Here is a 12066-nt window from a genome sequence, read left to right as displayed (position 1 = left end):
GTGCCCAACAAACTGGACCAAGGATGCCGTTGTCTGGGGAGGGGAGCCTTCCACGGTGAGGCCTCCGTGCAGAATGCCTAGAGCCGAATCCTCCAGAGGCCACAGTGCAAGGTGGTTCTTGGAAACACAGGGCGGATCTGAGTCATCTCAGAATTATTGAGCAGGGGGCTGTGATGGGCTGCCTTCCTCTGAGCCTTGTAGGAAAACTTGGCTTCTGAACTGTGCACATGTATGATGCTGATGAAAATTAAGACCTTGAAATGCATCAGCTGAGAGAAAGCAGTGCCCACCAGAGCTGTGTGTCTCCCACAGGCAGTACCCGCAGGCGACCCTGCGGCTGGAGAGGCTGAGCCCCAGAGCCCTGGGCCGGCATGTGCTGCGGCTGCTGGAGCAGTACAGCCTGGACCCCGGTGAGTGAGCCCCGCACGTGCTGCTTGGGGGCAGGAGCTGGGTGGGCGCTGCTGGGGTTCCGGGGCCCACTGCCCCCCAGCATTTGGTCTGGTTGGCGTCTGTTCCGGTCTTCTTGCTGCCCTTAGCAGCCTCTCTGCCCTTCTGGGGTGCCCCCGGGGAGTCTGGGCCTCATGGGTGAGGACCACCGAGCCTGCACAGCACTTCCACCCCTCCCCCACAGCGAGCTCAGCACCCTCATCCTGCATCTCAGGGGGGCAGACTTACTGACAGTGTCTTTAGCTTCACTTCATGAGGTCATAGTTCTTCTCACTTCTGGTCTGAGTGTTCATCAGAAACGGAGGTGGCATTGTGTCATATCCTCTTTGCACGTCTTGGGAAGAGGCCGTGCGTTTCCCCTTTGGTCTGCTAATGTGGTGCGTTGACTGACTGCATAACGGTCCTCGCGTGTCTGTCGTGGCCGAGTTTCGCCAGGTTGCATTGCCATCTACGCTGCTAGGTCTGGCTTGCCAACCTTGCTTTAACCTAAAGGACACTGCATCTGTGTCCGAAGCTGAAGCTGGACACAAACTTCATCTTCCTGACATGTCTGTTTCTGGCTTTGTGTACAAGGTGATGCTGGCCTCTGAAAACACAGTGGATGTCCTTTCTTTTCACAGAGGATGTTTGTAAAAGTTGGAATTCTTTCTTCCTGAGAAGTTTGGTGGAAATGACCTATGAATCTCGATTGCCTTTCCATATGGAAACAGGACTCTTGACTCAGCTGTGGTTTTTTCAAGGACTTTGTCCGTTTCACTTATGGTTCCAAATGTACTGCTGTAAGGTGTCCCTAATGCCCTTTGTTATGGCCGAGTAATATTCCCCTGTGTGTCCATAACGTGGCTGCTTTGTACACCCACCTGTGGATAGACACTCAGGTGGTTCCCGTGCCTCTGCTGTCGTGGGTGAAGCTGCAGTCAATGTAGGGGTGCAGATGTCTCTTTGAGGTTTTGGCTCCATAGCCTTTGAATAAACACCCATAAGTGGAATGGCTGGATCGTATGGTAGTTTGGAGAAGGCGATGGCTCCCCACTCCAGTACACCTGCCTGGAGAATCCCAGGGACGGGGGAGCCTGGTGGGCTGCAGTCCATGGGGTCGCTGAGGGTTGGACATGACTGAGCGACTTCGCTTTCACTTTTCACTTTCCTGCATTGGAGAAGGAGATGGCAGCCCACTCCAGTGTTCTTGCCTGGAGAATCCTGGGGACAGGGGAGCCTGGTGGGCTGCCGTCTACGGGGTCGCACAGAGTCGGACACAACTGAAGCGACACGGCAGCATGGTAGCTCCGTCTAGCTTCTTTGAGGAACCTCTGCAGTGTTTTCCATAGTGGCCGCGGTGATTTGCGTTCCCATCAGCAGTGCCCAGCGGGCTTCCCTGGTTGTGTGGCAGTAAAGACTACACCTCCACCGCAGAAGGCACAGCTCTGATCCCTGGTAGAAGAACTATGATCCTGTAGGCCGAGCAGCCAAAAAAATCAATGCACCAGGACTCCCTTTCCCCACATCCTCACCAGCATTTGTTATTTGTTGGTTTTGATGCGGCGGTTCTGACAGGTGGGAGGTGGTGCCTCTTTGTATTTTGACTTGCGTTCCCCTGGAGATTAGGGATGTTGAACATATTTTCTTGGCCTGTTGACCGTCTCTGTATCTTCCTTGGGAAAATGTCTCTTTAGTTCCTCTGCTTGTTTTTTAAATTCAGATTATTTGGGCTTTTTTTCACTACTAAGTTCTATGAGTTCTTTATGTAGTTTGACTGTTAATCTCCTATCGATACATAGTTTGCAAATATTTTCTCCCACTCCAGAGGTCTCCTTTCGTTTTGTTGCCCTGATTTTGGTGTTTTTGATCCTGTCAGTTGTATGCCCTGCTCAACCCACTAAACTGAATCTTAGGCCTTCTTTCTTCTTGAGTATATACCCCAAGTTCAGCATGTGTTATTGTTCAGCTCAAGATTTAATTTCCATTATAATTTTTTTCTTTTACCTGTAGAGGAACTAGCAGTGTGTTTGTAATTTCCAAGCTGTGACATTTTTGGTTTTCCCTTCATCTCACTGTGGTTAGAGGCCATGCTTGCTGTGGTGTCAGCCCTCTGATTGCGTTGACATGTGTTTTTGAGAAGCGATCTAGCTTCTCCCCTTTGGAAGCATCTCTCTTCCTCTGGCCACTTTTAGTATCTTCTCTTTGTCTTTGGTCTTCCGCAGTTTCACTGTGAGGAGACTCATTAGAGGTTTCTCTTTATTGTTTTTACTTGGGATTTATGGGACTTTGGGATCTATGGATTGGTGTCTTCAATCCGTCCTGGGAGTTTTTGGTCATTATTTCTTTTGGATATCGCCTGTTCCCCCTTCCTTGCTCTGGTCTCTTCTCTGCATGTATGTTGAGTCCATGCTGTTTTTGCTGTGCGGCTGCCCTCCTGGTGTGGGCCTCTGAGTGGACAGACCCTGTGCCCTCCGTGGGAGGCCAGTCAGCCATGGTGCAGGGTGGGGACTGCTCGCCCCTCTGCCCTGCGTGCACCCAGCCCTCTCTTCCTGGGCCTGGATCCAGGTGGAGCCCCCAGGCATCTGGCAGAGTCAGCGGGACCCACCCAAGATGGGTGGCTGAGTCTGGCTCACCTGCAGCTTTTCCTGTAAAAGATCTGTTTCCCAGAGGAGCGTGTGGGTGTAGATGAACCAGGCGGTCCAGAGGAGGCCTGAGGCTGACGCTGTGTCCGTGGGCTTTTGACAGAGCATCTTGTTGGCAAAACGATGTGTAACATCCTAGAGACCAGCTTCAGGAAAGCTGGTTTCCATCTCCACTGGAGGGACACTGAATTCTGCGGCAGTTCTGGCTGCCTTTTTTCCCCTTCCTGACCATCCTCTCCTGCCTTGAGCACTTCATTCATCCATCCCTTCCTCCTGCAGTCTTGTCCCCAGCAGCCTGTGGGGCTCGGGTCTGGAGCCCTTGGCATCCTGCATTCCTGCCTCGGCTGGAAAGGGGCGAGAAGGCTGCCGGGTGGTGGGCAGGCCCTGGCCCCAGGCAGCCCTGACCTCTGCACTCTTGGACAGCGTCCCTGCAGTGAGGGTGCTCCCTGAGCTGGTTGCAGGGTGCTGGCTGGGGTGGCCACACCCCTCCAGAGCAGGGGGTCCTGGTCAGGGTCTGGTGGAGGCCTGCAGGTAGGCAGGCTCTGTGGTCAGCACCCGCCCCCAGACCACAAGGCTTCGAGGACAGCTGGCCCCAGGAGGGAGAAGCAGCAGCTGGTAGGAGGACAGGGGGTGAGTAGACAGTGGGCACCCTTCCCAGGCCCTCTTGGACTCTGAACAGAATGTGAAGGTGAAGCTGACAGGTCAGCATAGTTTGTAAACACAGAGCAAGACGGGCCCCTTTCTCAAGAAACTCATGTTGGGGCATGGGGAGAAACAAAAGCACCAGCTGCCTGGAAAAAATGCAGGAAAGCCCCAAGCAGTGGCAATCCAGGAGACCCCAAGGGAGGGCAGGCCGGGGTCTCCAGTGCCTGGCCCGGGGCGGGGCGCCCTCCTTTACAGCCAGAGTGAAGGCCTCTTGCGAGGAATGTGCCGGGTACGGTGGGGCAAGAAGACAGCGGGAGCCCCCCAGCCCCGGCCCGCACTCGCTTGTCCACCCAGCCCGGCCGGAGCCCACCCTGTCTTTCAGCCCTGTGTCCCAACGCGGTCACTCAGCAGCGCCTGGCTGCCCTGCGGTACCTGTGCTACAAGCGGCTGGTGGAGGTGCGTGGCCCGGGGCAGGGCGGAGGGAGCTCTGAGCGAGGCCTGCTCTCTGCTCCCGGAGCTGCTGATAGAAAAGCTCACACTGGTGTCCACTTTTGCAGAGAAGCATGTCCCAGGAGAGCTGGGCTGAGCTGGTGCAGGTGAGCTCGGAGGTCCTGGCACATGATGATCCCCTGTGGGGCAGGGTGGGACACAGTTGGAACGGCCAAGAGTCCAGGATCCTCCTTCCCCCACCGCCTGTGGACAGAGCTCCCAGGTGCTAGAGGGAGAGAAGTTCAGAGAAAATTCTAGACTGTCCTTGGGCACCCTGCTTGCCATGGCTCTGTGATCCGAGGCCTGGGGCGCCCACAGACCCTGAGAAGGAGACAGCTGCCCCTTGGGGTGATACAGGGACACAGAGGGCCGGACTGAAGGTCCAGTCTCAGGCTGCCATCCCCTCAGGACACTGGCCTGCAGCCTGTGTCCCCAGTCCTGAGCTGGAGGCGGGGGTTGTCATGGTGCAGAACCGTCCCCAGCTCTGGGCGAAGTGGCCTGGGAGGAAGGTGGGCTCTCGGGGGCTGCTGGGGGGCCATGTGCGGGGCAGTCTGCAGTGGTCAGGAACCAGGGCTCTCCCTGCTGAGCGCCTTGCGGGGTCTGCCAGTGGGGGGCGGTGCTGAGCCACCCCTCCCCTGCCCTCCCCCCAACCCGAGTGACCAGCCAGGGCTGGTGAGTCATCATAGAGGAACGCGGACCCCCGGGCAAGGCCCGGAAGGCCGGTCCCCCCTGGGTGCCAAGGCCGAGCCGGCCGGAAGGGCAGCGGACATCCTGAAGAATGTGGAGGGGTTTCCACATATTGTCGTCCACGTGGGAACCCACAGCCTGCGGGAAGCGGCCACCGAGGCTGCTGGGGACAGAGCCGTGTGGGGAAGTGGCCCCGCCTGCCGGCCGGCACAGACTCCTCAGAAGGGTGGGGTCCACAGCGGCCTGTGGCCTCGAGGAGCCCCCACCCCCACCAGGACCTCTATAGGCCATGTGGGCCTTCAGACAGATGGACAGAGACAGGAGACGTGGCTTCATGAGCCCCCACGGCCCCTGCCTCCCCGAGGACAAGTGGAGGCCCTGCAGCCTCCCCCTCCCCCAGCACAGCGCTGCCAAGGGAAGGGGTGAGCAGGTGTGCAGGGGAGATGCAGGCAGAGAGGAGGGCCAAGAAGAGGGTGCCCTGGGAGGCGGCACTGGTCCAAGCCAGCTCGGTCATGAGCCTCAGCCATGGGGACTGCTGGCCTCCAGAGGAAAGCCGCCTCCTTATGAAGAGCTTCGGGGCCTGACAGGGGAGGTTGGGACCAGGCGTGAGGGGGAGGCCGGAGCCAGGTGTGAGGGGGAGGCTGGACCCAGATGTGAGGGGAGGCCAGGACCAGGTGTGAGGGGGAGGTTGGGACCAGGTATGAGGGGGAGGCCAGAGCCAGGTGTGAGTGGGAGGCCGGAGCCAGGTGTGAGGGGAGGTCGGGACCAGGTGTGAGGGGGAGGCCGGAGCCAGGTGTGAGGGGGAGGCCAGAGCCAGGTGTGAAGGGAAATGGGGACCAGGTGTGAGGGGGAGGCAGGAGACAGGTGTGAGGGGGAGGTGGGGGCCAGGTGTGAGGGGAGATGGGGACCAGGTGTGAAGGGGAGGCAGGAGCCAGGTGTGAGGGGGAGGTGGGGCCAGGTGTGAGGGGAGGTCGGGGCTGGGTGTGAGGGGGAGGTGGGGGCCAGGTGTGAGGGGGAGGCTGGAGCCAGGTGTGAGGGGAGGTCAGGACCAGGTGTGAGGGGAGATCGGGACCAGGTGTGAGGGGGAGGTCGGGGCCAGGTGTGAGGAGGAGGCTGGAGCCAGGTGTGAGGGGGATGCTGGAGCCAGGTGTGAGGAGAGGTCGGGACCAGGTGTGAGGGGGAGCCCGGGGCCAGGTGTGAGGGGAGGTCGGGACCAGGTGTGAGGGGGAGGCCGGAGCCAGGTGTGAGGGGGAGGCCAGAGCCAGGTGTGAGGGGGAGGCCAGAGCCAGGTGTGAGGGGAAATGGGGACCAGGTGTGAGGGGGAGGCAGGAGACAGGTGTGAGGGGGAGGTGGGGGCCTGGTGTGAGGGAAGATAGGGACCAGGTCTGAGGGGGAGGCAGGAGCCAGGTGTGAGAGGAGATGGGGACCAGGTGTGAGGGGAGGTCGGGGCTGGGTGTGAGGGGGAGGCGGGGGCCAGATGTGAGGGGGAGGCTGGAGCCAGATGTGAGGGGAGATGGGGACCAGGTGTGAGGGGGAGGCGGGAACCAGGTGTGAGGGGGAGGCGGGAGCCAGGTGTGAAGAGAGGTTGGGGCTGGGTGTGAGGGGGAGGCTGGAGCCAGGTGTGAGGGGAGGTCGGGACCAGGTGTGAGGGGGAGGCAGGAGCCAGGTGTGAGCGGGAGATCAAAGCCAGGTGTGAGGGAGAGGCTGGAGCTAGGTGTGAGGGGAGGTCAGGACCAGGTGTGAGGGGAAGTTGGGGCTGGGTGTGAGGGGAGATGGGGACTAGGTGTGAGGGGGAGGTAGGAGCCAGTTGTGAGGGGAGATGGGGCCAGGTGTGAGGGGGAGGCGGGAACCAGGTGTGAGGGGGAGGCGGGAGCCAGGTGTGAGGGGGAGGTGGGGGCCAGGTGTGAAGAGAGGTTGGGGCTGGGTGTGAGGGGGAGGCAGGGGCCGGGTGTGAGGGGGAGGCTGGAGCCAGGTGTGAGGGGAGGTCGGGACCAGGTGTGAGGGGGAGGCAGGAGCCAGGTGTGAGGGGGAGATCAAAGCCAGGTGTGAGGGAGAGGCTGGAGCTAGGTGTGAGGGGAGGTCGGGACCAGGTGTGAGGGGAAGTTGGGGCTGGGTGTGAGGGGAGATGGGGACTAGGTGTGAGGGGGAGGTAGGAGCCAGTTGTGAGGGGAGATGGGGCCAGGTGTGAGGGGGAGGCGGGGGCCGGGTGTGAGGGGAGATGGGGGCCGGGTGTGAGTGGGATGCCGAGGCTGGGTCAGGGGGAGGTCGTGGCCAGGTGTGAGGGGGAGATGGGAACTGGGTGTGAGGGGGAGGTCAGGGCCAGGTGTGAGGCGGGTGGTTTGGGCCAGGTGTGAGGGGGAATTCAGAGCCAGGTGTGAGGGGGAGGTTGGGGCCAGTCTGAGGGGAGGTCAGGGCCAGTCTGAGGGGTGGTCTTGGTCTGGGGCCTGACAGGATGGGCCCACCCCCTTGGGGCCAACCCTGTGGAGCAGCCCACATCCCGTCCCCCAGGGCCTGGTGGGGCAGGACGAGTGCCTGCAGGAGCAGCTGTTACAGCTGCTGGCCTCTCTGGAAGACGTGGCCATGGTCGCCCAGTGTGCCCTGGATCTCTCGTTGCCTGTGGAGCGACTCCCAGCCACAGTAGTGGCAGAAATGAGCCAACTCAGGCTCCAGGAGAGGTGAGCATCCCCCAGGCTCCGGGGGAGGGAGACCAGAAGGAGGACACGCCCTTGGGTCCCTACCCTCGGAAAGTGACTGGGGGCTGGGAGTTAGAAGTAGGGAGGGCCGAGGAGGGGGTGCAGGGCGCGTGAGCGGTGTGCAGACACACAGGCAGGTCCTGCTCCTCCTCAGGTTCCAGCAAAGACCCAGCAGCTGGGTGCCTCAGCCGGGCCACATAGCCCCAGGAGAGGACCCGGGGGGGCCTGGGGACCTGGCTGTCCCCAGTGTGCAAGGGCAGATGCGTAGGGAGCAGACCCCGAAGGCCCCGGGCACGTAACAGCCTTGAGGGCTCCCCTGGCCCTGCAGCCAGCTGGGGATGTCAGGGGGGCAGCAGGGGCTCTGCAGCTCTGCTCCTCCCCAGGACAGCCAAGGCACCTTCAGAGGACAGGCGGGATGACTGCTACCAGCTGCCTATCTCCAGGGACGACATCTACTTCCTGGCCTCCTGGGAGGAGCTGGCCAGGCATGAGGACACGCTCCTGCAGGTGTGTGCCCAGCCCCCTTGGGCGGCCGGCGCCAGGGGCTGCTCACCACGGCCTCAGAGGGCTCCGGCCACACTGGCATGCACGGCTGGGCCAGCCCTTGCCACAGAGGCCGCCTCCCTGGACTGCAGCACTTGCCTCGCTGCTCCAACCAGCCTCTCTGTCTGCAGCCGGGCCAGGTGGTCGGTGTGGACCTGGAGTGGAGACCATCTTTCGGCACAGGCGGCCGGCCCCGGGTGTCGCTCATGCAGGTGGCCGTGGAGGGCCGTGTGTTCCTACTGGACCTGCCCCGGCTCTCGAGTCCCGCGGGAGGGCAGGGACCCCGCGCCTTCTCCCAGCTGGTGTCCCAGCTGCTCTCAGACCCCTCCATCACCAAGCTGGGTGAGTAGCACCCGCCCTCGCCCCAGCCCTGAGGGACCTGGGGGAGGGTGTGAGACTGGCCTCTCCCTTGGCCCCCGTCACAGCAGCATCCCCCAACTGCAGGTTATGGGATGGCGGGGGACCTGCGGAGCCTGGGTACGTCCTACCCAGCCCTGGCACAGGCTGGGCAGAAGCTGCAGGGCGGCCTGGACCTGCTGCAGGTGCACAGACAGGTCAGCACTGGGCGTGGGCTGGGGGCTCCCTGCTCTGCAGAGCTACCCGCACAGCAGCTCCCGGCAGCGGTCTCACTGAGGACTTGTTCCTGCCTGGCCCCAGCCCTGATCCCTGGCCACAGGTCACCAGGGACCCAGAGTACAGGGTCCCTCAGGAGAGAGTGTTGCCACACATCCCCACACTCCCCAGGGTGAGCCAAGCTCTGTCCCTGCCTCCAGGATTCTCAGCACACCCCTGGGGGTTAAGATGTGGGCCACAGCGCTGACTGGTGGGCGGGTGACCCCAGCCCTGAGGCCCTGAGACCCCGAGACAGCCTGCCTGGGCCTCCAGCATCGCCTCTCAGGACACTGTCCATCATGGCGGGCACAGGGCCTGTCCAGGGCCCCACCGTGGGGCAGCCAGCCACGTGCAGTGCTGTCTGCCCTCCAGGGCAAGCGCCTCACCCCCAGGGGGTGCTGTCTTGCAGATGCGGGTGGCGGACAGGCCAGCCCCAGCTGTGGACGGGGCCGCAGGGCCGCGGGGCCTCAGCCTTCTGGTACAGCAGGTGCTGGGCAAGCCGCTGGACAAGACACAGCAGCTCTCCAACTGGGACCGGCGGCCGCTGGGAGAGGGGCAACTGGTCTATGCAGGTGGGCGCCACCTCTCCCGTCCCGCGACCCCACACCCCCCACACTGGAGGCTGAGGCTGACCTTGCCCACCCTAGCTGCAGATGCCTACTGCCTGCTGGAGGTGTACTGGGCGCTGTGCAGAGAGCCTGCCCGCTTCCACCTGCCAGGGGCCCTGCCCTGGAGCCTGAGGCTGGGACGCAGCGAGAGACACGGGACTTGGGAGCCGCCCCTGCAGCAGGCCTCGGCCTCTCCCTGGCAAGTAGGTGAAGCCCCCTAGGCCCTTTATAAGGATTCTCATGGGAAGAACCATTCTCCTTAAGACTGGGACCTCACAGGGTTGGAGACCTGGAGTAGGGGTTGTGTCCATCCACACTGGACCCTCTGCCCCAAAGGAAAGCAGGCAGGGCAGGCGGTTAGTGTCCTACAAGAGGGGTCCCCAGCCTGGCATGCCCCCCCCCCCACCCCACCCCCCCCCACCCCCCACCCCACCCCCCCACCCCCCCCACCCCCCCACCCCACCCCCCCCACCCCCCCACCCCCCCCACCCCACCCCCCCCACCCCACCCCACCCCACCCCCCCGCCAACATCCAGGGCAGCCTCTGGCTATGTCCCCGTGTGCCCCCGCCCCCCCCCGCCAACATCCGGGGCAGCCTCTGGCTATGTCCCCGTGTGCCCCCGCCCCCCGCCAACATCCGGGGCAGCCTCTGGCTATGTCCCTGTGTGCCCCCGCCCCCCGCCAACATCCGGGGCAGCCTCTGGCTATGTCCCCCTGTGCCCCTGAGACCCTGGCCCACTCCAGTATGCACCCCACCCCCAGGAGACATGTGCCAGCCCCCTGAGGTCCTGGGTGGTCTGGGGTTGTGTTCCCTGCTTCCCTGCTGTTTTCTGTACTGAGTACACATGGCTCACAGGCGCTGAGCGCCTGGGAGCCCTCCCTCCCCGCCTGCCCCCTGCCCCCTGCCCCAGACCCTGCCCACCCGCGTGGGCCAGACGCCCGGCTGCTGAGCCAGGCTGTGTTGCAGGTGCTCTCGCCTGAGGACGCGGCCCCTGAGGTCCCGGCCCGGGCCTTCCGCGTGGTGTGTGACAGCATGCTGGGGGGGCTGGGGCGGACCCTCCGCTGTCTGGGCGTCGACGTGCGGGTGCTGCACTCTGGGGAGGACCACCGGCAGGCCGCCGAGGTGAGCGGGCGCGGGCCCCCTGCGTCCCTGCGCGGCCCCGGGGGTGGGGGTGGGGGGTGTTCGTGGCGGCAGCAGCGCCCCAGCTACGTGACCCCCCATCCCGAGGTGGGGCAGGGCTCCCCCGGTTGCCGGGTTGGAGACGTTTGTAGCTGTCCAGCGCCTGTGGTCTGCAGGCTCCTTTGCAGGGTGGGCCTGGTGCGGGCAGACCCTGGGTGCTCCCGGCCCCGAAAACGCCGCAGCGTACCCTTGGGGCCCTTCTCTCCGAGAAGCTGGTGCTCACACCCGGGGAAGGGGCGAGGGGGAAACACAAGCCCCAGGGCCCTGCCGAACACAAGCAGAGGTCTCAGAATTCAGGAGTGAGGATGTGACCGGTAAACGTTCTTTACTGGGTTCACTGAGATGTGGTTCCCTCTCCCCACGATTCACGGTGTGCTTTGTGCAGCTATCTCCACTGGGGGTTCTAGACCGTTCATCCCCCCGCCCTCCCGTGAAGGGGCCCCCTCCAAGCCGCGCCCACTCCCGGCCAAGCTCCGCCCCCGACCAGGCTCCGCCCCTCCAGGCCCCGCCCCTGGCCCTGGCAGCCTGATTTCTGGCTGCTCTGGATATTGCATGCCAGCGGACTTGTGCTGATGGCCTCTTGGTCCTGGCTTCTTTCACGAGCGTGGTGTTTCCCGGGCTCGTCTGTGTTGTAGCATCTGTCAGTGCTTCAATCCTTTTTACAACCAAATAACATTCCATCGGATGGACCACAGTGGATCCATCCACCGGCCACTGATGGACACCCAGGCTGTTGTGACTTGTGCAGCCACAAGAGAGCACAGAGGTGGCCAGGTCGAAATTACGTAACTATGTGTGGTTTCTTCTATGCATTTGGACACCTTCTTCTGGGAAGGGTCCCCAGGCTCAGCAGGCGGGCGACTGGGGCATGGGGCGGGGAGGGGATGGTGGGAGGAGTGGGGTCTGAGCTTGGCAGGCAGCCCTTCCCTGAACACTGGACAGCCCGCTGGATGTTTCGGCAGCCTTCCCACCCTTGCTAACAAGGAAGCTGGGGCCAGAAGAACAGAGGGGCTTTCTGCCCAGGGATGCAGAGGTAGGGCTGAGCCAGGAGGAAGCATCTGCCTCCCGAACCAGCCCCCACGTCCACCTTCCTCAGCCCTGGCCCCTCACAGCCAGGTCTTCCGGAGGCCTGGTCCTGGCTCCCAGGGAAGGAGGCGTGATCGTGTCAAGAGTGGCTCTGGCCGCCGTCCCTGTCGGAAATCCCTCAGTCCTCCCGCTGGGGTTGTTTCTAGCTTACAGAGGCTGAGACAAGAAGGCCAGCCTGGTTTCCTGAGGATCCCAGACGAGGTGTCAGCAGTCACAGGGGCCAGGGAGCACAGGGTACCCCCAGAGCCTAGCCACTCCCACCCCCGCAGAACTCAGTTTGAGTTCACGCTTAAGTGGCTGCAGCCACAGAGGCAAACCAGTGGACACGGGAGCCAGGAATCGGTTTCTGTAACAGGCACCTCAGACGCAGCAGGGCCGCGGGAGGGGCAGAGTCTGGGGACCTGCTGGGGTCAGGATGGCCCAGACAGAGCAGGCGCTAAAGCCCAGCAGGACCT

At 62.8% G+C, this 12066-nt stretch overlaps 1 protein-coding gene across 3 annotated transcripts in view; it reads left to right on the top strand.

Moving 5' to 3' along the window:
• The window catches only part of EXD3 (exonuclease 3'-5' domain containing 3), a 77451-nt gene that overhangs the window by 38751 nt on the left and 26634 nt on the right, over positions 1-12066 (top strand). For all 3 annotated transcript variants that reach the window (XM_024999694.2, XM_024999695.2, XM_024999696.1), the window contains 10 exons: positions 313-410; positions 4096-4169; positions 4271-4309; positions 7398-7564; positions 7966-8089; positions 8257-8467; positions 8570-8679; positions 9147-9309; positions 9385-9548; positions 10313-10468. In XM_024999694.2, coding sequence (XP_024855462.1) covers positions 313-410; positions 4096-4169; positions 4271-4309; positions 7398-7564; positions 7966-8089; positions 8257-8467; positions 8570-8679; positions 9147-9309; positions 9385-9548; positions 10313-10468 — 1306 coding nt within the window. The remainder of the gene's footprint in view (positions 1-312; positions 411-4095; positions 4170-4270; positions 4310-7397; positions 7565-7965; positions 8090-8256; positions 8468-8569; positions 8680-9146; positions 9310-9384; positions 9549-10312; positions 10469-12066) is intronic.

Source organism: Bos taurus, chromosome 11 (assembly GCF_002263795.3).
Source record: "Bos taurus isolate L1 Dominette 01449 registration number 42190680 breed Hereford chromosome 11, ARS-UCD2.0, whole genome shotgun sequence".
NCBI classification, from domain to species: domain Eukaryota; kingdom Metazoa; phylum Chordata; class Mammalia; order Artiodactyla; family Bovidae; genus Bos; species Bos taurus.
Note: the sequence above shows the minus strand (reverse complement) of the source record. Positions and strands in the feature narration are given on the sequence as shown.